Source organism: Malus domestica, chromosome 10 (genome assembly GCF_042453785.1).
Source record: "Malus domestica chromosome 10, GDT2T_hap1".
Classification (NCBI taxonomy): Eukaryota; Viridiplantae; Streptophyta; class Magnoliopsida; order Rosales; family Rosaceae; genus Malus; species Malus domestica.
This window is the reverse complement of record NC_091670.1, coordinates 28,663,343-28,688,389: the sequence shown is the minus strand read 5'-3', so window position 1 is coordinate 28,688,389 and position 25,047 is coordinate 28,663,343. Positions and strand designations below refer to the sequence as shown.

Below are 25,047 nucleotides of genomic sequence, written 5' to 3'. Positions count from 1 at the left end.
GATCGTCACATTAACGTAACGGGAATTGAATGTAAGGAATTGGAATTACACTTCATCCAATTGATTGAGGTGTTTACTAACACTTGGGGAATGAAAAAAGTGTGTGGGACCCACTTAATATAGGGAATCAGACTCCTTAAACTCCCGGAATTCAATTCTCGACATTGAGGTGGTAATTGAACTCCCCGAAATGAAGCCTATCAGGAATCCACCTTTTGTACCAATATTACCCCCATATTGTTTTTCTAATTCCGTAACACTCTTTGCAGTTTTACCTTCCAACTCCTCTGCAACCCCAGACCACCCTCCTTCTGTCTTTCCCAAATCTACCACCATGAACGGACACAATAACAACCGTACCCACCACTTCAGCACAACCCTTCCTAAAACCACCACAAATATAACAGCCACCATATGTAGAATTATCGCACCCATCATCGACTTCAACAATCAAAATTTCAAATTTATAGAAAATGAAAAGAAAAAAGAAAAAAGAACCCATAAGCCAAATATCATACCCATTATGATCGATAGTAGGCAACCCGCACAGGAAGCATATATGAGATCTCTGAACTTCGACCCACTCACCGGCTTTCATAGACATATTGGATTGAACGGCGTTGCGAACCATGGCGGGAGTAACCGAGAAAGCGGAAAAGGAAGGCATGGAGGAGTCAGAAATTGGGGCTAGGGCTAGAGTTTCACAGAGGGGAAGGAAATAAAGGATGAGTCACAGATTGGCAACCTTTTATCTCTATTAATGAATGAAATCTTCTTTGTCAACCAAAAGATTGTGAAAAAATTACTTAGTCTTCTATCACAAAAAAAATGATGGGCAATAATGTAATTTCACATGTTCATATTTTACTATTTTTTATTGAAGCTTCATCTACATGTGATGTTAAAAATACCTCCAATATTTAATAAAAAAATTATTAAAAAAATACCAGAAACAAAAGCCTCCCACTCCCCCCACGTTCTCTCTCTCTCTCCCTCTCTCCTTCTCATTTTCTAAAAAAAATGTATTCATACACACAAAGTGTGTAGGCAAATGCTAATATCAATTATATTAATTAATTTAGGACAAGTGCATTGTATGTTATATTAAGAGGCCTATTATGGGTAAAAAATTCATATGATTTTTTTATTAATTAGTATACAAAATAACTAATTTAAAACAAGGGTATTTTAATAATCATATTAGTTTTTATTCTGATTCAGGTAGTTAGTAAACAACAACTTATATGAAATCAAATATCATTAGTCCTCTGATTCCAAAACAATTTAGTAAACTACTTTAATAGAAATTCAATTATGACTCCTCCTTATTCCAACTTCTCCTCAATTCAATTCCTCTCATTCTGATTATGGATTAGTAAACAAGCCTTAGCAAATTAGTTTCATCGTCTAGCAATGAACTCCCACATACCAAACAAAGAACCATTTGGGGACGTTTGTTTGCCCTCACTAAGTATCACTGGACTAGATTGGACTAACTATTAGTCCAGTCCTGTGTTTGTTCCACATTGAGATTATGTTTAATGAGACTAAAGGGGATTCGCATAGACAAACTCCTTCGCTAGGAGTTCTTAGCAAGACCCTCCAATACCCATGGGATTGCTAAAACCTTGTCTACTCCGTCTTTGTATGCTACGTCTCATCCTCTATCTGCTCTTTGTTATCTTGAGCACCGACAACCACCATCACACCACAACTCGCCAACTCCAGTGAGATCACACAACCAGCCCACCACCACTCTCTCCCTCTCTCTTCATGCCGAACCCAAAATTTCGAATTAAGGAAGATCCCACTCTTACCGTTATTCGTCCAACTCTAGCGATCTGCTTCGCTTCACTGCACTTCGAACTCGACCTTGGACTCGTCTGATTCGCTTCGAACTTGACCTTGGACTTGTCGACTTCACGCGATTGACGTGATCTTGTGAACCCAATGATGGGTGAGCCACCCAGTGCGCTTGAAGAAATATGGGAGGCCAAGAACACCAGAGCCTACGACGGCAATGAAGACGTTGGCTGGATTGGGACGACAGTGGCGTGTTCTGCGTCAATGGCAGCGGCTTGGGATTCTTGTTTTCATTTGGTTTTGAACTAGGTTTGATGTGACCTGGAATTGGCATTTGATTTGCTCTGTAATTGTTTGAATGATCTGCAGGTGTGGAATGAATTTTGGGGAGAGAGGAAGAGAAATTAGAAGAGGCTAAATAATAAAATATTAATATATATTTGATTAAATGATATAATATTACAATTTGTTGTTATCCTGTTTCTTAGTCCGACACTGCACCAAACGCTTTACTAAGTTAGTCCAGCTTAGTCTAGTCTAAACCAATCCAGCTTAGTCCCTAAAGCTAGTCCAATCAGAGACAGTTCAGTGCAACAAACACACCCTTTAAGACATGGTTGGTCCAATCAACTCCCACATACCAAGCATTGAGGCCCATTAAAGAAAATGAGTCCACTAACTCAATCCTAGGCTTCTTCCAACCCACTCAACTCGACGTGAATTTCAAATCGAATTAACCCGACCCGTTATTAACTTATTACGGATCCATAACAAATCCCCTTTGCGCCGTGAGGGTGAGGGTTTTACGATTGAGCAGAACAAGAAGCTGAACAAAAAGCTTTTGGGCATCAACCCTCGAGAGACCAGACTGAACCAACATCAACCGCAATGGGTATGCATCCTTTTCGGAATTTTCTCACGCGTTTTTCTCACCATCCAAACAGGAAATAAAGCTCTCTTTATGTTTCAAGTGTTGTTCTTCAAAGGGTTTATCTTCATCTGACTTAGCAGCGGCAACCCTTTTGGTTCTTTAGGATCCTACAAGTGTGCAATGGAGTTATTGAGGAAAAATCAAGTAGATTTGATTAGGGTTTTGCCCAGGATGAGATTGAGGGGGCAGCGGGCTTTCCACACAGAGGAGGTCAAGGCAGATCAGGTTTTTCTTTTAATATAATTTGATTGATTTGCATTTCTGTTTTACTCAGAAGAGTTGAAATTTATGTACTGAGTTACTGTTTGATTGTTGTGGTACAGTTGCTGGCAGTAGTAAGATCAGGTTTTGCGAGTCAATCTGCTGCTTCCGGAAGCCATTTGACTAGGGTGAGGTAATTGTATGATATTGGTTTTAGTATTCTGTTTCTTTCGCACATTGCTCGCTGATGTTCGTTTTCTTGTAATTCTGCAGGGCGTAGCCAGAGCTAATGGTTAGTGACTGCTTTTCCAATTCATACAGTTGATAAGTAATTCTTGTGCTCAGGATAAGTATTTCAATTGTCTTCTGTTGGTTAGTATCAGCAAAAGAATCTCGGGTTGGCTTCTTTTTCATTTTCCGTCATAGATAGTTTTCCTTCAACTATGGGATGTGAGAGAGTTACTTAAAGTGGATGACCTTTTTTCGGTCGATCAAGTCTTCCGTTAAATGACTTCAATTAGAGTATTAGTATGATGTGCCTCTAATCATTAATTCTTTTCTTAGTTTCTAGCTTCGAATATACAGCTTAAACAGGAAAAGTTCATTAGTTAAACTTTCTAGGGTCTAGATGTATATGTATGCTGTATAGTTTATGGATAAATACCAGGAAGCGTTTGGTGCCTAAAGTTTGCCTTTGTATTTAAGTCTGAGGTGTTAAACTTTCTAGGGTCTAGAAGTATATGTATGCTGTATAGTTTATGGATAAGAGTAAATTGTACAAATGGTCCCTCAACTTTAATCAAATTGGAGCAATGGTCCCTCAACTAAAAATCCATTACCATTGGTCCCTCAACTTATCAAAATGTGTAGCTATAGTCCTTTTCATCAATTTTGTCAAAATTTTGTCAAAATAAGCTATGTTGGAATGACCATTTATATAATTAGGGTCCCTTAACTCATCAAAGTGTATAATTATGGTTCTTTTCGTCAACTATGTCAAAAAATTTGTCAAAACGAGTTATATTGGAAGGACCATTGCTACAATTGGGTTAAAGTTAAAGGACCATTTCTCCACTTGAATTAAAGTTCAGGGACCAATGGTAATGAATTTTTAGTTGAGGGACCATAGCTGCACGTTTTGATAAGTTGAGGGACCAAAGGTAATGAATTTTTAGTTGAGGGACCATTGCTCCAATTTGATTAAAGTTGAGGGACCATTTGTACAATTTACTCTATGGATAAATACCAGGAAGCTTTTGGTGCCAAAAGTTTGCCTTCGTATTTAAGTCTGAGGTATAATGATACACTCTACCCATGGGGAGTAGGGAAAGATCCTATTGTTTTGAATTATCTAGTAGTTTATTATTTGCAGTTGAGTTTTATACAATCATGTTTCCAGGAATTCCTGTTCTATATGGAAGGTATCCTGCCAGAGAGTTTATGCATGCTTCTTGGCCACAGTCACAACTCATAAGAAACTACAGAGCAAGTACCACCATTCCTCTCTTTAGCAGATCCTTTTCATCAAAAGCTACACGGAAACAGCAACAAAGTTCAACTGAGGTTTTAGTTTGAACTGTTTTATAAAAAATTTACATGTGTGATCTGTCTGCTTGTTTGTGGTTGGGTGATTTAACCTAGTCTAACATCATTCATGTTGACTGGTTTGATCCGTCATCTATTTGCTGATCTGAAACTAGCACTTGCTTCGATGAAGAGAAATTATTAGGTTGAAGAGGTCAAGGGCTTTTCTAGGCATCTCATTCTGTGTTATGTGGAAACATTAGGATTATCTGTATCAACTAACTTCCTCAAGACTCTGTGCTTGAGGTTGCTAAACTTGCTTTTCTCTTGATACTTTTTGCAACCTCAACTTTTGGTTTCTTAATTCGTCAACTATTTGTTTTGCCAGAATAAGAAAGATGTATCTACTATAGAGGATCCTTTTGATGCTCCTACATACAACATCCCAGAAAAGCCTGTGACGTTTGTAGAGGGAGCTTCCTACAGTCTTGTCATTCTTGCAGGGCTTGGAATTGCTGTTGCTGCAGGATATGCTGTTTTCAAGGAGCTTATTTTTGAACCAAAAGAGTAAGGAGACCAAAAAAAAAAAAAAACCTTATTTTAATTTTCTAGATAAAATATTTGATTCTGTCATAAATTGAAACTATGAGTTATTCAGTATTACTCTGTAATGACAACATGGTCATTGGCAGGTACAAGATCTTTAACAAGGCTCTTAAAAGGATTCAAGATGATGCACAGGTTAGTATATCATTATTGTTTGTCTAAAAGAAGTGTAAAAATTTCTCTTCATCCTGGAACCGTGATTTCATGAAAGGGGTTGGGAGTCTTGAGACTATGCTTTATCTGTACAGTGGCAATGAACCTTGAAAATATTGTAAATTTGTTGGGTGACAAGTTTTTTTTTATGTCCAACACTGGAAACTTCAAGAGCTACATAACTAAGGCTATCAATGTATAAATTAAATGTGTCAACACCTCGTCCCGTACGCGATGCATGTGCTAGCTACAATTGCATATACGACTACAATTGCTTGGGGAGAGAAATGCGTTTTTTTCATGCAGTGAATGGGGATTTATGAGCCAATCCTGAATTAAATACTGATCAATTTTGCACATAATCCTCTTCGTGTGTATGTTTGTGAATATTGTGTTGCCAATATTGTGGCTTAGATGACCCTGATTTGTTTTTTTTATCAGGTTAGGATGAGGGTCGGATATCCTATTACTGGATACGGTCAAGAAAGTAGAAACCGTGCTGCTCGCCAACGCATTCCCAACAGAGTATGGCACGATGAAGAAGGCGTAGAGCATGTAGAGGTGATTTCGTATTGTCAACTTCACCATGTTATTTGCAATACAAGATGATTCCCAGACCCTCATTTGATGTGCTTCTACCAATTGAGCGCAGGTTAACTTTCATGTTCGCGGACCCCATGGAGCCGGGAAAGTATTCGCGGAGATGTTCAAAGACGGAACAGACAATCAATGGAAGTTCACGTATTTGATTGTTCAGATACAATCACCTTCTCCGACACAATTGATTCTAGAGTCTTATCTGCCTTCTTACAACACAGCCAACTAGTCGCGACGCATGCTCACTTCTGTACCAAAATGGCATCGGGGTAGGATCGACATAGAGTTCGTCCTGTTAATATTTCTTCTTCTTTTTCCCCTAATATCCTGAAAATGTTGAGCTTAAACTTGTCCCATATCTTCCTGGAAAGCTTTATTTTTTAGTCCATGTTTTAATCAACTCACATGAGAGATTAAATAAATTTTATCTGGAATTTCGTGTACCTCATTATTTATCATGGAAATTTTGAAATGCTTTGTTCCTTCCTACTCACGTTTGATTACAAACTTTTCTTCATCTCCAAGTTTTAGATTTTGATATGAAAGTAGTTAATTATTTAATTATTATTAATCAGCTTTTAGTTCAACTTTCGTGCTGTCATGTTAGTCTATCTTACAAGGATCTGGATATAAAAATGTGCTTTGAATTGTATAAAACCTAATTCTTTATATAAAGCTAAGAGTTTTATGTTTTTGTTCATATTGTTTTCCAACCAACTTGCTATTGTAGTATTATATAAGGCTAACTATGTTTCGCACCCTCCATTTTTACGGTGATTTTTAAAATGGGTAACGAGGTTTTGATTCTTTCACATTGCCCCTAGATTTTGAAACTGTAACAATTTATACATTTCGTCTAATGAGTTATTTGAGTCTTCATTAAATTTATGACATAGTATGCATGAAACCGTAATTGGCTTGACATTTAAGCTACATTTGCACTATATAGCTTAAAAAGTTCATCAATTAATGAATAATTAGACGTTCAAATATACAAAAGGTGTAAACTAATACAATTTTAAAATCATAGGGTGATTTGAGAAAATTGACTAATTTTAAAATTCCCTCTAACTTTTGAGGGTGTAAAATATAGTTAACCTTATTTTATATATATTTTGTTTTTCACAAGATGATATTATTAGTTTATAGAGAAGTGAAAATGTTGCCAAGTTTTGCTTGTAAAGATAACCTCAAGTCATTAAATTATCTCTATTTAGTGACGTTACGTTATTACCCTTGCAATGTTTTGTTTTTCCTTTTACATTTTGGACCTCTTACTCATTTGTACAAATAAAAGCTCCCTTATTAGGTGCTAAGGATTTTGGCTAAGCAACACATGTGCTAGACGCTAGTTATAATTAAATAGAGCACGCACTCATTTTTACTTCTTACGCACATTTCTTAATTTCTGGCCATCGGATCGAATTAATTGAAAACGACCAATAACTAAAGATTAACAAGAGTGTGTGGGAGATAAAAATAGGTGAGTGAATAACACTATCCAATTATGTTTTGACCTCATCATCTATTAGCCTATACTATTTTTCCAAGCTATTTTACTTATTTTATAATGACAAACTTTAGTAGATGTGTGAATTAGATCAATTTATAAGAGTAATGTGCTTGTTTCTTTGCATTTAGGCTGAGATTTATCTTTTCGTCAATTACAATAGTCGGTTAGTCAATTCTTTAAAAATAGCTTGATAATACACAAAAAAATACATTTAAATTAGTTAAAGCTGTCGTTTTTCACCTGAGATTTCGAGTTCGGTGCTTGCTACCTACCATCGCTTGTTAGAAAGAAAAAAAATATATATTTAAAAAAAAAAAGGCGGTTAGCCTTAGCCCCCATCTCACAAAAAAGGAAATAAAGCGAACTAGTTTAAAGTATGATTATGATTGCAATCTTCTAATTTGATCCCGTCTGTCAAGGCGGTCTTTAACGTCCACTTTTTCCAACAGTATTTCAGTCCAACGGCTGTGGTTGCACCGCATGTGGGTCCTCTTGTCTGCACCGTTGGTTTGTTTACCCCATATGATGTTGACATTTTTCCTTTTGCACGTCCTGAAAGACTCAAGAGGGAGGCGTCAAATGTTGGAGGGAGATGTCAACACGCGCCCCAGAACGTGCTCACGAGTGACTTGAGACTGAAAATTTTAGCCCACGCTCACATTTTCACGCGCTCCATTTGATTGTCTTCATTTTCTAATTTGGTTTTTATTGTCCTTTTAAATATATACGATATTATTTATATTAAATCTGACAATAGCCTAGCCAATAACCATAATATTCTGTTTGAATTTGCTTTCGAAAGAAATGAACCTAAAACCTCTTACTTACATGTGAAGATGATACTACTATAGTATAGTACTAAGTAGTTGATTTTGTTGTCCTTAGAATATGTCGCTCTTCTTTCATATAGTATTTTAGAGATGTCAAACCAAATAGAGCGATGGCACAAGCACGGTATGGCCACGATCGATTTAAATAAGATACTGCACAACACGATTCGTAAGAACTGGGTGGATCAAACCTAAAATTTAGGCCTAATAAGCTTAGCCAAGCTCATGATTCACATGAATCAAGCACAAGCCGCAATTTGGACCCATTATGACTTTCCCAATAACCCGATGTTAACTGACTTTAAAAGGGTCGTGTCAGAATGCGCCATGCCATTTGACACCCCTATAATCTATATTATTCAATTGGATGACAAACTAATGCAAAAGGTTAATTTTACAAAATAATCCAATAATAAGGTTAAGTTTTCTCAATTTCTTTGCATTGTGGGTAATGAAAATTCAAACCTTAAACCCCTTTTTAAAACTAGAAAGAAAAATGCGGTTTAACAGCCATGTCACATCTCGGCCCGGGGTCCACCACATTCCGAGCCCGCTCCACCACCGTAACACGATATTGTTCGCTTTGGGCTCTGACCACGCCCTCACGATTTTGTTTATGGGAACCCACACAAGAACTTCCCAGTGGGTCACCCATCATGGAAGTGATCTCGTGTGCTACTCGCTTAACTTCAGAGTTCCGATGAACTCTGAAGCCAGTAAGCTCACAAAAGGCCTCGTGCTAGGTAGGGATGATAATATACATTTAAGGATCACTCCCCTGGGCGATGTGAGATGTTACAATCCACCCCCTTTAGGGGCCCGATGTCCTCGTCAGCACACTTTCGGCCAGGGATTAGCTCTGATACCAATTTGTCACATCCCGGCTTGAGGTCCACCACATCCCGAGCACGCTCCACCACCGTATCACGATATTATTCGCTTTGAGCCTCGACCACGCCCTCACGGTTTTGTTTCTGGGAACTTACACGAGAACTTCCCAATGGATCACCCCTCATGGGAGTGCTCTCGTGCGCTACTCGCTTAACTTCAGAGTTCCGATGAACTCCGAAACCAGTGAGCTCCCAAAAGGCTTCGTGCTAGGTAGGAATGGAAATATACATTTAATGATCACTCCCCTGGACGATGTGAGATGTTACAAGCCATTTGGTTTTTCAAATATTCAATGAAAATACGCATCTTAAATTTATTGAGACTGGTTGATACATTAAAAGGCAAGTCCAGGTTGTACTTGTCGTGTAATTTTTGCCTCAAAATTTGTCATCACATATTAAGCTACTATAATGCAATGAAATATACACGTGTCAGCAAATCTCACTTGAACTTACTTTTGAGAGAGTCTTGTAGCATTCCTCATAATATATTATTTATTCACCTAAAGCTTAGCTTCATAGTTTTTCCTTCAAATCTAACACTGTTTTAGGAGTCCTATCCATCCAACTTGATTCTAAGAAAACTGACAACGTAAAAACTATTGAGGGAGAAGAATGGTTAATGCCAATATTTATTTAGGTCACTTTTATTCGAATATAAATTAGGAAATGTTCCGTGTTACTCTTATACTTATTGTGTTCTCGTTTCATGTAACTTTTCATTAAAGAAAAGAAAAATGTATTCGTTTAATTAACCAACAAATGAAACAAAAATTTGATGCAATCAACCAAAATACGAAAACCAACGACAGGGAGGAGTTTGACAATCAAGACAACATGGTAAGGCGCGTGGTGGGTAACATCCTTAATTTGATGAGATGGCAATTAACAGTAACTTCTGACTTTAACCATTTTACTTGGTTCACCATCTTAGTATCTTACCTTAATATGGATATTATCTACATCTGTTGTGTTGTGGACACCGAATATTTGTCCTCTCCCATAACTACCCACGAAACTGAGTTATTATTACGAAGCTAGCCTCTATTCCTATGCACAGTCAAGAATTTGTGCACCCTCACAGAGTCTAGATTATAAGTTCATACAATCACAATTTAGATATGTACTTACTTGAACTTGATGACGTTATAAATTTTATCAAAGTGGGATTTTTATTACTTATTGTTGATGGCAAGTGCCTTCGCCCATGAGCGGTAGGTCTCGGGTTCGAGACTTGGGAGCAGCCTCTCCATAAAATGGGGGTAAGGCTAACCGACATTCACCTCTCACAGACCTTGCGTAAAGCGGGAACCTTGTGCACTGGGTACGACCTTTATTGTTGATTCACAAATCGTCTATATCTCACGTGATCCCATTGGAAATGTTTTAGTTAATTAGCTATATCATGAAAGAATAAATCAATGAGTGAACTTGAGAATTATATTTGTATATTTTATGTAGCTCACATAGAACAACCTTTATGAATATCACAAAAAAATTATACGGTTGACCTTATATCAAATGTTACAAATCATTGTATTTTTTGTTGAAGCGTTTGAAAGTACTGTATTTATCTTAAAATTATCACGAAAAAACTTAGTTTTCGAAATTTATATATTAAACAAACCTACAAAAGTGTATTATGGTAAAGTAAAATATAGTGTCTCTTTTTTTAAGTTCTTTAAGTTGAGAAGATACCCAAAACAATTAGTATTAGCATTTTAGTGGTAGCCAAACAAATGTAAAATGTAAATGTAGGGATGGGGAGAAAATTTAGTGAAAAATAACAACCTTTGATAAAATTTTATGAATTAACTTATTTCTCTTGCCAAAAATAGCAATATTCATCATAACATTTCTTACAACTTCATACCATATGAATGATAAATTATATATTTTTAAGGTGATTAATTGTAAATGAATATTACTTCTAACAAATACAACTCGTGCACTCAATCATAATATTTTTTTTTATCACGTGCTCTATTTTTATGTTGCCCGTACCCCGAGCGAGCAAACAAGTCTTTTTATACAATAAGAAAGACAATTAACATTCATGCGTAAAGAGAAATCGAGTTTAGTATTAACCAATGTATGAATTAAAATTCAAAAATTAGTAAAGGAAAAACCAACTTTCAACTTTTCACAAAACTTTCGACAGATAAGGAAAAGAAAAGAAGCTGACAAAATTGAGAAATATTGAGAGTTTACCGCCTCCGGAATTCGATACTTAAGGTCAAAGTTTTCAGACGAGTCTTGTGTGCACTCCAGCGGGACCGTGTCTTAAATTCCGTAATTACCGTCAAGATCCAGTGGCATTTTCGGAAACTTGGGAACTTAATAGGCGTTTTATTTTGTTAATTAAATCGTTAATAGGAGCAATTATGTTAATAAAACTTTACAGAGACACGAAAAATTAAAAACCAAAGTCGACAGAACAGAGAAAAATAACAAGAAAATCTAGTTGGAAAGAAACAGAAGGGGCGGGGGCTTAATCTCTTCTGCAAATTATTTGGGTTTGTTGAAGGGTTTAAGCTTCTTAGTTTTCATTTAATTTTTTGATTAAATTATTTTTTGGAAAGAAATATCAGCTAAAATTGTAGTGGAAGGAGGAGAAGTTGGAAGCTTTTTTGATTGCTGGAATTGGATGGTTTTTGTTGAGAAAGGCTGGAAGTAGATCCAGAAGCAAACCCAAGTCTCTGATCCGATCAGTTTATCTGTGAAAATGGTAATTTTATTTTGTATGTTTCTGCTGGTTTTTGTGTTTTTTTTGGATATTTTATTGATTTGGAGTTTTGGGTTTTTATCATTGTATGGAATTTTTGTTTAAAGATTGGAACTTGTTGATGATTTGATGGTTGTCTTTGGTTTACTTGCTTTGTGGACTGATCTGCGTTTGGTTTGGAGCAGAACAGAGATATGATATGCTTTCGTTGTTTTGTGTTTTGTGTCATTTGGTGTAGATGAATGTCATTAGATTTGTTTACTTCTGTAATGTTGGAATGCCCGTCTGGTTTTAGTCGCTTCGAGCTTCGTATTCGGTTGCATAAACATATTGGCAGCGATGCTTAAAGTTTAGGAATTTAATTGACAAGAGCGAGACTTTATAACTCAATGTGAATATACTGAAATGGCCATCTGGATTTAGTGAGCAACCGTTTCGAGCTTCTTCTTCGTAGCATTGACGTGTTGGCAACACTGTGAGACTTTATAACTCAATGTAATCAGTAACTTGGATGTTGGATTCTGGGGTTGTGATCGAAAGTGACTTATTGGTTCAGCTCTCATATCCAATTGGGGACTAGCAGTCGGCCTGCAGATTTCATGACCATGCCTAAATCAGTCACTGAACATTAGTTATATTTGTTTGGCAATAGGAAAATGGACTCTTGGAAGTGACACTGGTATTCGAACTTAAAGACGTGGTTGTTTTTGAGTTGCCAATAATTTTGAGTTGAGTTTGAACTTCGCAAGGTTCATTATTGAGCTTTTCTCATGCCGAATCTAGCTTATTTATCAGTTAACTCATAAAAACCTCTGACACTCTTTTCCCGTTTAAGTAAACTCTTTTCAGTTATCAGAGAATGCAGTACTTTCCTTATCTTCTTTATTTTGGTTTGGCTCAGCCTTTTTTCTAAGTTGCACATGTGCTGACTCTTCTGCTTAATTCTGTAGAGTTTCCTTGCTTTTGAAAATTAAAAGAAAATCCTTGCGGTACACTTTGTGTGTTGTTGCCGTTACACTTAATTCTTGTTCTAATATTCCACTTGATATGTTAACTTTTGGGACTCTTTCCGTTAGGCTGCTGCTATTAGTCTTGTGGTTGGATCTCTTGTTTGGGTCGAGGATCCTGAAGAAGCTTGGCTAGATGGTGAAATTGTGGAGATTAAAAGTGAAAACTACAAGGTTCTCTGCACTTCAGGGAAGACGGTGGGTGCATTTAATATTTATGCACTATGAGTTTGTGCATCCCAATCTCTGTTAATAATGTTTAGTGTTTAATCATTTATTTACAATATTCCATCAGTTTATTCTGATAATTTTTCGATCTTCCTTTCTTTCCCCATTTCCTGCAGGTTGTCGTTAAAGCCTCCAGTGTCTATCCTAAAGATGCCGAGGCCCCACCCTGTGGAGTGGATGATATGACAAAGCTGGCTTATTTGCATGAACCAGGTGTCCTGGATAATTTAAGATCAAGATATGATATCAATGAAATATATGTAAGTATTTGACTAAATTAAATAAGTTTTTCCATTTGATTATGTATATTTTCTATTTAGCTTGTCGATCTGGTGGGGACAGTCAGTTTCTGCAGTTTATCTGCATTATGTCATCTTTCTTTATGCATTTGGTGTGTGTGAGTGTGCTTTTAATTTTAATATATGAAAGCCAATGATCTAATATACTAAATGCTGCTTCCAGACTTACACAGGGAGCATTTTGATCGCCGTGAACCCTTTTTGTAGACTACCTCATCTGTATGATAGCCATATGATGGAACAATATAAAGGGGCAGATTTTGGTGAACTGAGCCCACACCCGTTTGCTGTTGCAGACGAGGCATATAGGTACATTTTCACATTCTCGCTGTTTATTTGTTTATTTTTGTGATCTCTTTTTGTCCAGTGATGTAAAATTCCATTGGTTTGGTTACAGACTTATGATTAATGACGGAATAAGTCAGTCAATATTGGTTAGTGGTGAGAGTGGGGCTGGTAAAACTGAAAGCACCAAATTGCTTATGCGCTATCTTGCCTACATGGGAGGGAGAGGTGTTGCTGAAGGGAGGAGTGTTGAGCAGCAAGTCTTGGAGGTACCAAGGATTTAGACTTTAGTTTGCATGCAAACAGAAATGAGAAGTCATGAGATTTGATACAATTATATGGTCGACAACTATTGCCTTTCTTATTATTAATTTATCGTCTGTATGATTTAATATGTTTTGGTTTTTTTGTGACTTTCAGTCAAATCCTGTTTTAGAAGCATTTGGAAATGCGAAGACTGTTAGAAACAATAACTCCAGGTCAGAGGATCTTTTGAAATGTTTCTCATGTCTTGAATTTTTTTGTATACTACATGCTCGATTGGGGGTATAACTATATTTGCCGGTTGTGATTTCTGCAGTCGTTTTGGTAAGTTTGTGGAGCTTCAGTTTGATCAGAATGGGAGGATCTCTGGAGCTGCAATCAGAACTTATTTGCTTGAAAGATCACGCGTTTGTCAGGTGTCCAATCCCGAGAGAAATTATCATTGTTTCTACATGCTTTGTGCTGCACCACCTGAGGTAATGAATCTCTTAAAATCAAATTATATACAACTAGAAGCAGAAACGCTTAGTATCCATGTTTGCAGGCAAAGCTCAACGTTTCTTCTCTAACAATTTGGATTGACTTTACGTTGTCATCTTCAGGATGTTCAGAGGTTCAAATTGGGACCCGCAAAAACGTTTCATTATTTGAATCAATCAGATTGTATTGAATTGGATGCGCTTGATGATGCTGAAGAATACATTGCTACAAGGAAGGCAATGGAGGTTGTTGGAATAAGTTCTGAAGAACAGGTATTGATACAGGGAGTACCTTCAAATGTTAAGATCTTTCTAAAGTGGCCTTGAATTATAATTAATCTTTGCAACTGTATTTAGGATGCCATATTTCGAGTTGTGGCAGCAATTCTACATCTTGGAAACATTGAATTTGCAAAGGGTAAGGAAATGGACTCTTCCATGCCGAAGGACGACAAATCTTGGTTCCACCTAAAAACTGCTGCCCAGCTTTTCATGTAATTATGCAATTTCATTGGCACATTATCACATACAAGCTGGTTCTCTTATATTAAGTTTGGCTCTCCATCTATAAATTAATGAAATGCAGCCTCCTTTTCCATGAATTTTGTTTAGGTGTGATGTGAAGGCGCTAGAAGATTCTCTTTGCAAACGCATTATTGTTACTCGTGATGAAACAATCACAAAATGGCTGGATCCAGAAGCCGCAGCTGTCAGTAGAGATGCTTTGGCTAAAGTTGTGTACTCGAGGTTGTTTGATTGGTAAGTTTCCATACCAAAAAGTTTGAATGAAGATATCGTAGTATGGTCATTCCTTGGTTTTACCGTTTCCTTAGATTTGGAACCATACTGAGGTTCACATGCTGATATCCTTGTCATTTCTCTTGTTTGTGCAGGCTTGTGGATAAGATTAACAATTCAATTGGTCAAGATCCTGACTCAAAGTTCTTAATTGGAGTTTTGGACATTTATGGATTTGAGAGTTTCAAAACGAACAGGTGCTTAATTGGTATTCCTTTAGTTTACATAATTGATATGAAATAGTTTCGTCGAGTGAAGAAGTGCCCCTCCCCTCGATGATAGTGTGCACATCAGATGCAAAATAGGTGGAGGATCATCTCCCATCAGTTACTTTCACATCATTGCTGTCATGATCATTTAGCAGTCCACTGAGCTCCACTGATCAACTAGGTTTCCTTCCAGATCGCATTGAGGATTGTAAATTTTTAGTATTAGCATAACGTTATTCTAGTACCACTTTATGGATAACCTAGGGTTGGCTGGAAAGTTCACAGTTTGTCAGAAACATGGTGGTCATAGTATCTGTGAATCGGTGTGATGATTCTACTATTAGAAACTTGTTTGGCTCTTTCTCCTGATGCATGGTTGCTTATGAATTTTGTAGTTTTGAGCAATTTTGCATCAATTTGACGAATGAGAAGCTTCAGCAACATTTCAATCAGGTTTGTCAGTCAATGGACTCCCTATTTTCTTTAGTATCCTTGGCACTTCTTCTGTACATCTAATCTCTATTGCTTATTTGTTTGGGCAGCACGTTTTCAAAATGGAGCAAGAAGAATATACAAAAGAAGAGATTGATTGGAGTTACATTGAATTTGTTGACAACAAAGATATCCTAGATCTGATTGAAAAGGTTTGTGCTGTCTAACTTGAATTCTGTAATTTGTTTCTATGTCGCTATTTACCACCATGTATTTATATGTATATTTGGTGAATCTACTGTTCACGTAAATTTGTTGATCTGGTTTCTTGTTATTAGAATATTCACATTTATTTTTATGATGATTCTTGTGTAAGAGTTCTTATGATGTTTTTAAATATAAATCTTTTTAATTTCAGAAACCTGGTGGCATAATTGCTCTTCTCGATGAAGCTTGGTAAGTGAAGTAGTTTGGATTAGCCTGTCCTTTTATGTCACATTGCTATCCTTGACGTACCATTGTTTATTTAATTACTATTTGCTTAAAAATTCGTTTGACACTATTTTATGGTGAGATAACTGAGGCTTATTTTTTGTAGTATGTTTCCAAGATCGACACATGAAACATTTGCTCAGAAGTTATATCAAACATTCAAAAATCATAAGCGCTTCATGAAACCAAAATTGTCTCAAAGTGACTTCACAATTTGCCATTATGCTGGTGATGTAAGTATACTTGTTTGTTGACCACTACGGTTACTGCTAGTTTTAGGTAATAATATGTTGTGGTTGTAGAGTTTAGAGTCGTAGTTGTACCAAGTAACAAGGTTTAATATAACTTTCAGGTCACTTATCAAACTGCACTGTTTCTGGACAAGAACAAGGACTATGTGGTTGCTGAGCATCAAGCACTTTTGAGTGCTTCTACATGTTCCTTTGTCTCGGGCATGTTTACGTCTTTAATTGAGGATTCGTCCAAGTCGTCAAAGTTTTCCTCAATAGGTTCTCGGTTTAAGGTCTGATATATATATATATCTATATATATATATTTAAATTCTGTTGAAGTAAGTGATTTGTGTATTTGCTTAGTTTTGTGGTTATGAACACTGCATTTGTACTTTATGCAGCAACAACTGCAACAATTGCTTGAAACTCTCAGTTCTACGGAGCCACATTATATTCGGTGTGTAAAACCCAATAATGTTCTTAAGCCAGCAATCTTTGAGAACAAAAATGTTTTACAACAACTTCGGTGTGGGGTATGACAATGTTGATATCTTTAGGTTGCTTTTTTCTGATAGTGTTGCAATTAGGATTCCCAGCATTTATATGTGGTCTGAATTTCAGGGGGTCATGGAAGCAATCAGGATAAGCTGTGCTGGGTATCCTACTAGAAAAGCTTTTGCTGAATTTATAGACCGATTTGGCCTCCTTGCACCTGAAGTTTTGGATGGAAGGTATCTGCACATTTTGTTTTATGGGTTGGGGATGTAAATCTTGATTGGTCACAGCATTGAAGGTTCTAACTTTTTTTCTTTCCGCTTATGTTATACTTAGCACTGATGAGGTCAATGCTTGCAAGAGACTTTTACAGAAGGTGGGCCTAGAAGGCTATCAGGTAATTGCTGATCCAATAATCAATTTTGCGTATCAGCTTGAAATTTGAAGACAGTGATGCTCTCCTTTGCAGTTAGACATTTTATTGGTACTGTTGTCTTAATTTAGTCTTTGACAGAATGATGTATTTATGTTATCCTCTAATATGCAAAATAGTGTTCTAAAACTAAACCTAACCTACTAGCTTATTCATGTTTTCAGATTGGTAAAACAAAGGTCTTCCTTCGGGCTGGTCAGATGGCGGAACTGGATGCTCGTAGAAGTGAGGTCTTAGGAAAATCAGCTAGTATTATTCAAAGGAAAGTGCGTTCTTATTTGGCTAAAAGAAGTTTTATCGTGCTCCGTCTTTCTGCAATACGACTTCAAGCTGCATGCAGAGGTAAATTAGTTGGATGTTATTCAAGGTTTCAAGTACTCTAGTCTGTCGATACCTTAAGGCTTTCACCTAATTGTTATGATGTTTTGCGTATGTCAATTGTAGGACATCTTGCTCGACATGTCTATCAGGGCATGAGGAGAGAAGCTTCCAGTCTAATGATCCAAAGGCATTTGCGCATGTATCTTGCTAGGAAAGCTTACAAAGAATTGTATTGCTCTGCTGTATCTATTCAGACTGGTATGCGAGGGTTAACTGCCCGTAATGAGCTACGCTTCAGAAAACAGACCAAAGCAGCAATTATCATCCAGGTAAAATGATAAAAAAGATGATTGTTATAATAAATTTCTTAAGCTCTTCGTATTTTGTGTTTTCCTTAATCATATAAAGGTTACAGATGAAATGCCAATATCATTCTTTTGAATTTCGAAATGTTTCAAAGAGTTGTTTAAAACTTTAAATGTCTATAGGGCCTTTCTATTACTATATCTGGCAAAAAAAATTGTTCTTTCATATTTGTCCCAAAAACTTTAGATTCACTTTGGTGTTTGCAGAGCCACTGTCGCAAATTCTTGGCACGGTCGCATTATAAGAAGACAAAGAAAGCTGCAATTGCCACACAATGTGCTTGGAGGGGAAAGGTTGCTCGTATGGAACTACGAAAGCTTAAGATGGTAACAAGCTCTTTTTCTTTTCTTTTCATAAGGTCTGTTAGATGATATGTATGCATTATTAGGTTAAAGTTTGGACATTTTTAACTGAAAATGGAGTCTTTTGGAGATCTATATCCTTCTTCATATTTGGGGGCACATAATCTTCCCAAGTACTACTGAAATAAGACTTTGTGTCATGTTTCCTTAGAGGGTCTCATTTCTTTATTGTTCTATTGTACAGGCCGCAAGGGAGACGGGAGCTCTCCAAGCTGCCAAAAATAAATTAGAAAAGCAAGTTGAAGAATTGACATGGAGATTACAGCTGGAGAAACGAATGAGGGTATGCATGATACTGAATTTAATAAAACATTTGTAAAGTTGTGATACTGGTGTTTTGTCTAGGCATGCAACAACTTAGATTGTTCTCTGCATAATCTTCTTGAGAAAAAAACTACTTTGGGGATGGTTGTTGTTGCTATCCTGTGTATCTCATTCGAATGTGATGTCTGCTGGAAAGTGGGAATATCAAACAAAAAATAGTTACACGAAAGGAAAAGGGCAAGTTATTTGCCAATCTCTTACTATGTTCCCTTGCTTGTAGGCCGACATGGAAGAAGCCAAAACACAAGAAAATGAAAAACTACAGTCTGCATTGCAAGAGATGCAAGTTCAATTTAAAGAAACTAAGGCGATGCTTGAGAAGGAGTGTGAAGCCTTAGAAAGAGCTGAAAAAGTAGTCCCATTAATACAGGAGGTTCCAGTTATTGACCATGGCTTGATGGAGAAGCTAACCAACGAAAACGAACAACTTAAGGTAAAGTGCTCAAAATTTGTTGCCGAGAACTGTACTTTGATATTTTGAGTTGATACATCAAGAACGTGCGATAAATTTGGGGAATGAACTCGTACATTTCTATTTACTTGTGTCTTGCTTATTCAAACATGTTGCAGGCTTTAGTGAATTCATTGGAGATAAAAATTGATGAAACAGAAAAGAAATATGAAGAGGCAAACAAAATGAGTGAAGAAAGGTTGAAGCAAGCTTTGGAGGCAGAATCACAGATTATTAAGTTAAAGACAAACATGCAAAGGTTATTTGAGTAAGCTTCTTGTCTGACTATCCATTCAAATTGCGACCAGTCATCTCTCTCTCTCAGTTATTTATTTCATAGTGATTGTTACTTTCATTCGCAGGCTTGAAGAGAAATTTGCTGACATTGAGTCTGAAAACAAAATTCTTCGGCGACAGCAAATAAGTACACCTATTAAAAGGGCACATGAGCACCCACCAATTCCACCAATTCCAGAAACTCAGGTAGCACTCCCTCCCCCCTTCCGTTCCTCTCTCCTTTCCTCCCTCCCCCTATCTCTATACACACACACACACACACATATAAACACACACACACACACACACACACACACACACACACACATATATATATATATATATATATGTGCATTGTCCATACATAAACACACACACAAACACACACATAAACACACACGTATCTCGTTATTGATTTATGCTATTATTTCAGAGAGTGGAAAATGGTCACCATGTGAACGAAGAGAACAGAGCCAATGTAATTTTACTTTTCTCTTCTCTGTTGCTGTCAATCTTCTTTTATCTTTGCCCCTCATATAGCTGCTCCTTTTCCCTATATTTTAGTAGTTGACACTGGTGTCTTTGCAGGAACCACAAAGTGCAACGCCAAAGAAGTTTGGCACCGAATCTGATAGCAAGCTGAGGAGATCATTTGTTGAACGTCAACATGTATGTTCTAACTAATACAAACATCCTTTGATTAGGTTGGCTTCTTTTAACATCGTGCCTGGTCGTTTTCCGCAGGAGAGTGTTGATGCTCTTATCAACTGTGTTGTGAAAAACATTGGGTTCAGTCAAGGAAAGCCTGTTGCGGCCTTTACCATCTACAAATGTCTTCTCCACTGGAAATCTTTTGAGGCTGAAAGGACTAGTGTGTTTGATCGCCTCATCCAGATGATTGGTTCGGAAATTGAGGTAACTGGGTTACTCTGTATAAGGTTTTCTGTTAGAAGTGAAAAAACAAAAGTGAAATGTGATTTTTTTTAAGCATGATGAATATGACTGAAATTGTGCACCAATCAATTAATCTGTCTGTTGATTCCAGAACCAAGACAACAATGATCACATGGCTTACTGGCTGTCAAATACATCTGCGTTATTGTTCTTACTCCAACGAAGTCTGAAGGGTTCTGGAGCAGGTGCAAAGAAGCCATCCGCTCCAACATCTCTCTTTGGGAGGATGACCATGGTATCCAGATTCTTTAATATATTCTTTTTCTACTTTCATTTTGGTTCTTTTTGTTATATATTATGTTTGAAATGCATTATTATTTTGGTTATTTCTTGGAGATTTCACTCCTGTCTTATAATATGGTTTTGTAATTGCAGGGTTTTCGCTCATCCCCTTCTTCTGCAAACCTTGCATCTGCACTTGAGGTAGTACGCCAAGTGGAGGCCAAGTACCCTGCATTGCTATTCAAGCAGCAGCTTACAGCATATGTGGAGAAAATATATGGCATTATTCGAGACAACTTGAAAAAGGAGTTGAATCCATTGCTTTCTTTGTGCATCCAGGTATGCTGAATTTTATTTGACTTCTTGTCTGACTGGAACAAAAGAATCTTAGTCCTACCAAGAGGTGCAGTGGCTGTGATACTATTTCGGTTATAAATCCAATTGGTTTCGTGTGGGTTTTGACTTCTAAAGTCTTTTTCTTAAACATTTATAATGAGTTTGTCAGATAAAATTGGTTACATTATCCAATTGTTTTTTTTTTTGCTTTCTTCACTTTGAACTTTGTTTTTCTCATCTGCGATACAGGCACCGAGAATGTCAAAGGGTGTACTAAGATCTGGGCGGTCCTTTGGGAAAGATTCTCCAGCAAGTCACTGGCTGAGCATTATTGACGGCCTTAGCACTTTCCTTAGCACATTGAAAGAGAATTTTGTAAGAAACTTATTGTACTATTTGTTTACTATACTATACTAATTTTGGGCAATGCCATACATTCTACTTCATCAAATTTTTTCCTATCTTATTATTTTATGGGGTTTCAGGTGCCTCCGGTTCTTGTCAAGGAGATCTTCACTCAGACTTTCTCATATATTAATGTACAACTGTTCAATAGGTAAATACTTGTTTCCACTTTGACGTTTCATCGTTTATGCCAGAATATTCATTTTACACTGGAACATACTATCTTTTTCAGTCTTCTCCTACGCCGTGAATGCTGTACATTCAGCAATGGGGAGTATGTGAAATCTGGATTGGCTGAGTTGGAGTTGTGGTGTTGTCAAGCAAAAGAAGAGGTGACTCCCTCCCTCTTCTCTCTCTATGTAAACTGCTCGGTTCATTGTTATTTATTTTCTGACTTTCATGGCTTCGTCTCCTTGGATTCCAGTATGCGGGCTCATCGTGGGATGAACTTAAGCACATAAGACAAGCTGTTGGTTTCCTGGTATGGTTATCCTCATCTCTTTATAATTTATGTCATTAAATATGTGGCTGTGGAGTTTACTTGATCTGACTCACATTTATCAACAGGTCATACATCAAAAGTATAGAATTTCTTATGATGAAATCACCAATGATCTGTGCCCCGTGAGTTTCTCTTTCCCTCTCCTCTCTCTGAACTAGTCTAGCATATTCTCCAGAGACACATACACGCACTCCCACTCAACCAACAATCTCTCTCCCGTCTCTCTCTTTCTCTCTGATAACAATTCTTCGTTTCTCCAGATCCTGAGTGTTCAACAGCTGTATAGAATATGTACTCTCTATTGGGATGACAACTATAATACCCGAAGTGTATCTCCAGATGTAAGTTTCTTCATGACGATACCTTCTTTAGTTGCAGTATTTGGATTCATATTGTTGTCCAGTGATTTTTGTTCTTAACAACCACCATATTCATCATTTTACAGGTAATTTCCAGCATGAGAGTACTTATGACTGAGGACTCCAACAATGCTGTCAGCAACTCATTTTTGTTGGATGACAATTCCAGGTGGGCTTTCTTTTTCTCTCCTCATGTGTTCTTTGTTGATTAATTACTGGAAAAGGTTTGTGCGACAGAGTGAAGGAAAACGACCATACCCATACAAACTTGCATGCATGAACATAGTAGCGATGCATAAAATGAAACCATACTTTCTCTGGGATGCAATCTAAACATGTGTTTGCTTTATTTTATTTCAATTAACCTGTGAAGACTTGGCGCTTTGAATTGCTACTAATCCGTGTTTCTTAATATAGCATCCCCTTCTCGGTTGATGACCTCTCTACGTCCCTACAAGAGAAGGAGTTTTCAGATGTCCAACCAGCAGATGAACTTCTTGAGCATCCCGCCTTCGAGTTTTTACATGAGTGAGGCTATAAGGATGCGCGAACATGATTTTATCTTGTTTTCTCTAGGTAGGACAGTAATTCAATTTCTATTGCATTTGTTGTAAATCTTTTTTCTTCTTTTCTTTCCCCCGTTTTATATCCATGCCCCTTCTGTAAAATTCTTTATTTATTCTTTTATTTGGGCATTCAAAGTGTGAAATCCTCGTTGAAAGGGGAAGCAGATACATGGAAGTGGGTGTGCATTCTTTTTTTCTTTCTCCTTTGCCTAGTCTCTTCTGTCAACATATGCAGGAAGATAGATATTAGGAGTACACATACTTTTCTTGTAGTGTGGTGGCTGAGCTATTTCTTCCTCCACCAATTCTTTTGTTTGTACAAAGAAATATACTAGCATTATACATTATTTTAAGGTGTTTTTTGGATGAGATTCTCCTCGTGCTGTCGAGATTGCCTGTTATGCTAGCGGGAAGTAACGATTAGATATGAAGGGGCCGGGAGACGTTTGAAGTTTACACCGGTCCTGTCAAGAGTTTGTGTTTCTAGGCACCATTATATGACTGGAGTGTGTTGTATGATGAGGGTACTAAAAAGGGACAAAAGAGAAGGGTGGAATGCTAATGGTGTTTCCAAATTCAGTTGAGTTACAAAACCGTCTACTGCTATTTTCTCTCACTTAAACCAAATTGTACGGTGGAATTTTACAAACTATAAATTTTGGGTTCCTCTAGGCAAACCTACTAAACAATAATAATATCCTTGAATTCATATTATTATCAAATAAAGAGATGAAAAATTATGCAAGGCGGCTTGATCCATGTAGTGTGATGGTTAATTCCAATTTAGCCGATAAAATCTTAGCTATCTATATGCAACGGATTTCTCTTTCTTATCACGTATTTAGTCATATGATGAGAAATAAGGCAGAATTAGAAACAACCTTTACACACTTTAAACTTTCTTCATCCCCACCAATGTCAATAACCTCATGGCTTCTCTTTTAGCCTATTTGAAGAAAAAAATTGGTCATCTCGCCAATCATATACAACTGCCGACACTCAAGAATTTATCTTGTTTGAGAAGCTAGTTGACATGCAATAAAGCCCTCTTGTGCATCACCATCTTTGACTTCTATTTTTTCTATTCCCAATTGCTGCACCTCTCTCCAAACTTCTAAAGTCAAAACACATAGAAATCAAAGAACAAGTTGATAAAATATCTAGCTCTTAGCAACCTTGATTTCCTAAGACATAATTGCACACGGACATGTCCTTGAAAATCAAATCAAAATTTGATTCAAATTTTTTTGTTTCTCCCTAGCCATGAGGATTTCACATGGCACTTGCCTAGTACCTTCACCTATTTCACAAGGGGCTTCACCATGCCCTTCTCAACCACAAGAAAGTCCTTGTTCCCTCACTTAGCCTCTGGACCACAGAACAAATATAGGACCCCTACTGGACCACCCTATATTTTTCTTCAAACCAGCACAACTGGCCCTTCGTCGGCTTGGTTTTCACATCTTGCAAAACTAGTCTTATTGCACCAGATTCGACCCAATCCACTAAATTTTGGGTCCATGTGGGTAAATCTTTGAAGGGTACCTGACTGAACCAATTTATCACTCTGGTATTTTGGTCTATGGCTCATAGGTCCCCTCAAATTTCTCCATCTAATCTCTTCTTGCCACTTTGAAATTAGACAAAAATCACAATATCGTGTTATGTATGCAACAAAATTTTATCTAGTATTGTTGGGTCCATTCCTCGGCATTCATGTAAACAGTTACAAAACGTTTTCGTCCTACTGGATTAGTGTTATGTTTTTAAACTGTTAATAAATATAAACGTGTTATGTTGTTAAACTGTTTATAAAGTAGAAGCACGATTGTGTGTCATGCTCTAATAACTTTAGTGGAAGTTATTGTGATTAGGGCCGGACAAGAGGATTGTATTGAACTAATTCAAGCTCAATAAGTAGTAGGGTTAAGTACGAAAATACTAGCCGACGTGATCTCGTTGTCATGAAATTTTCAATCATAAATAATGTGCTCTAAATTTGTCTTACTCAATCGATCGAGGATGAATGAGATGATGTTGACCTAATAGGAGAAGTCCGAGTGTGTCACTTTCGTTATCACATGGCACATCAAATGCATCCAAATTGAGCCTTCTCTTTGAAGATCATCATTTTGATATGACCTTATCATATTTGTTTCCAAATTGTGGTTGCAAT

The 25,047-nt window shown here is 37.0% G+C and overlaps 2 protein-coding genes across 6 annotated transcripts; both read left to right on the top strand.

Annotated features, from left to right (window-relative positions):
* The first annotated feature begins 2,557 nt into the window (after window positions 1–2,557).
* On the top strand, window positions 2,558–6,304 carry LOC103412184 (probable mitochondrial import inner membrane translocase subunit TIM21). 4 transcript variants are annotated; one of them, XM_029109937.2, is made up of 9 exons: window positions 2,558–2,695; window positions 2,838–2,959; window positions 3,058–3,123; window positions 3,209–3,227; window positions 4,335–4,498; window positions 4,848–5,026; window positions 5,152–5,200; window positions 5,660–5,779; window positions 5,871–6,304. In XM_029109937.2, exons 1-9 carry the CDS (start codon window positions 2,692–2,694, stop codon window positions 6,042–6,044), a joined length of 897 nt encoding a protein of 298 aa, XP_028965770.2. In that variant the 5' UTR covers window positions 2,558–2,691; the 3' UTR covers window positions 6,045–6,304. The 4 variants fall into 4 exon arrangements, with proteins under 4 accessions (XP_028965770.2, XP_028965772.2, XP_028965771.2 ...); XM_029109939.2 differs by having other exon boundaries at window positions 2,586–2,695; window positions 2,775–2,959; XM_029109938.2 differs by having other exon boundaries at window positions 2,592–2,695; window positions 2,815–2,959.
* Window positions 6,305–11,448: 5,144 nt separating this feature from the next.
* Window positions 11,449–23,240, top strand: LOC103445447 (myosin-6). Of its 2 annotated transcripts, none has more exons than XM_008384454.4 (39): window positions 11,449–11,776; window positions 12,850–12,978; window positions 13,125–13,268; window positions 13,471–13,616; window positions 13,705–13,861; window positions 14,013–14,071; window positions 14,173–14,332; window positions 14,459–14,608; window positions 14,693–14,829; window positions 14,948–15,094; window positions 15,229–15,330; window positions 15,738–15,795; window positions 15,885–15,986; window positions 16,193–16,230; window positions 16,373–16,499; window positions 16,619–16,789; window positions 16,901–17,032; window positions 17,121–17,230; window positions 17,331–17,391; window positions 17,592–17,769; window positions 17,872–18,077; window positions 18,321–18,440; window positions 18,661–18,759; window positions 19,021–19,233; window positions 19,371–19,510; window positions 19,614–19,734; window positions 19,961–20,005; window positions 20,116–20,196; window positions 20,272–20,442; window positions 20,573–20,716; window positions 20,857–21,042; window positions 21,289–21,414; window positions 21,525–21,595; window positions 21,677–21,776; window positions 21,869–21,925; window positions 22,012–22,068; window positions 22,207–22,287; window positions 22,392–22,474; window positions 22,723–23,240. In XM_008384454.4, exons 1-39 carry the CDS (start codon window positions 11,774–11,776, stop codon window positions 22,835–22,837), a joined length of 4,527 nt encoding a protein of 1,508 aa, XP_008382676.3. In that variant the 5' UTR covers window positions 11,449–11,773; the 3' UTR covers window positions 22,838–23,240. The 2 variants fall into 2 exon arrangements, with proteins under 2 accessions (XP_008382676.3, XP_008382675.3); XM_008384453.4 differs by having other exon boundaries at window positions 19,371–19,519.
* The last annotated feature ends 1,807 nt before the right edge of the window (window positions 23,241–25,047 follow it).

Bases quoted from the DNA above. Each gene is read 5' to 3' on its own strand.
- LOC103445447 (XM_008384453.4), top strand. The intron at 16,790-16,900 runs GTCTGATATATA...TACTTTATGCAG, and splicing joins CAATAGGTTCTCGGTTTAAG to CAACAACTGCAACAATTGCT. The intron at 17,770-17,871 runs GTAAATTAGTTG...TGTCAATTGTAG, and splicing joins ACTTCAAGCTGCATGCAGAG to GACATCTTGCTCGACATGTC.
- LOC103412184 (XM_029109937.2), top strand. The intron at 4,499-4,847 runs GTTTTAGTTTGA...TTGTTTTGCCAG, and splicing joins AGCAACAAAGTTCAACTGAG to AATAAGAAAGATGTATCTAC. The intron at 5,780-5,870 runs GTGATTTCGTAT...AATTGAGCGCAG, and splicing joins AAGGCGTAGAGCATGTAGAG to GTTAACTTTCATGTTCGCGG.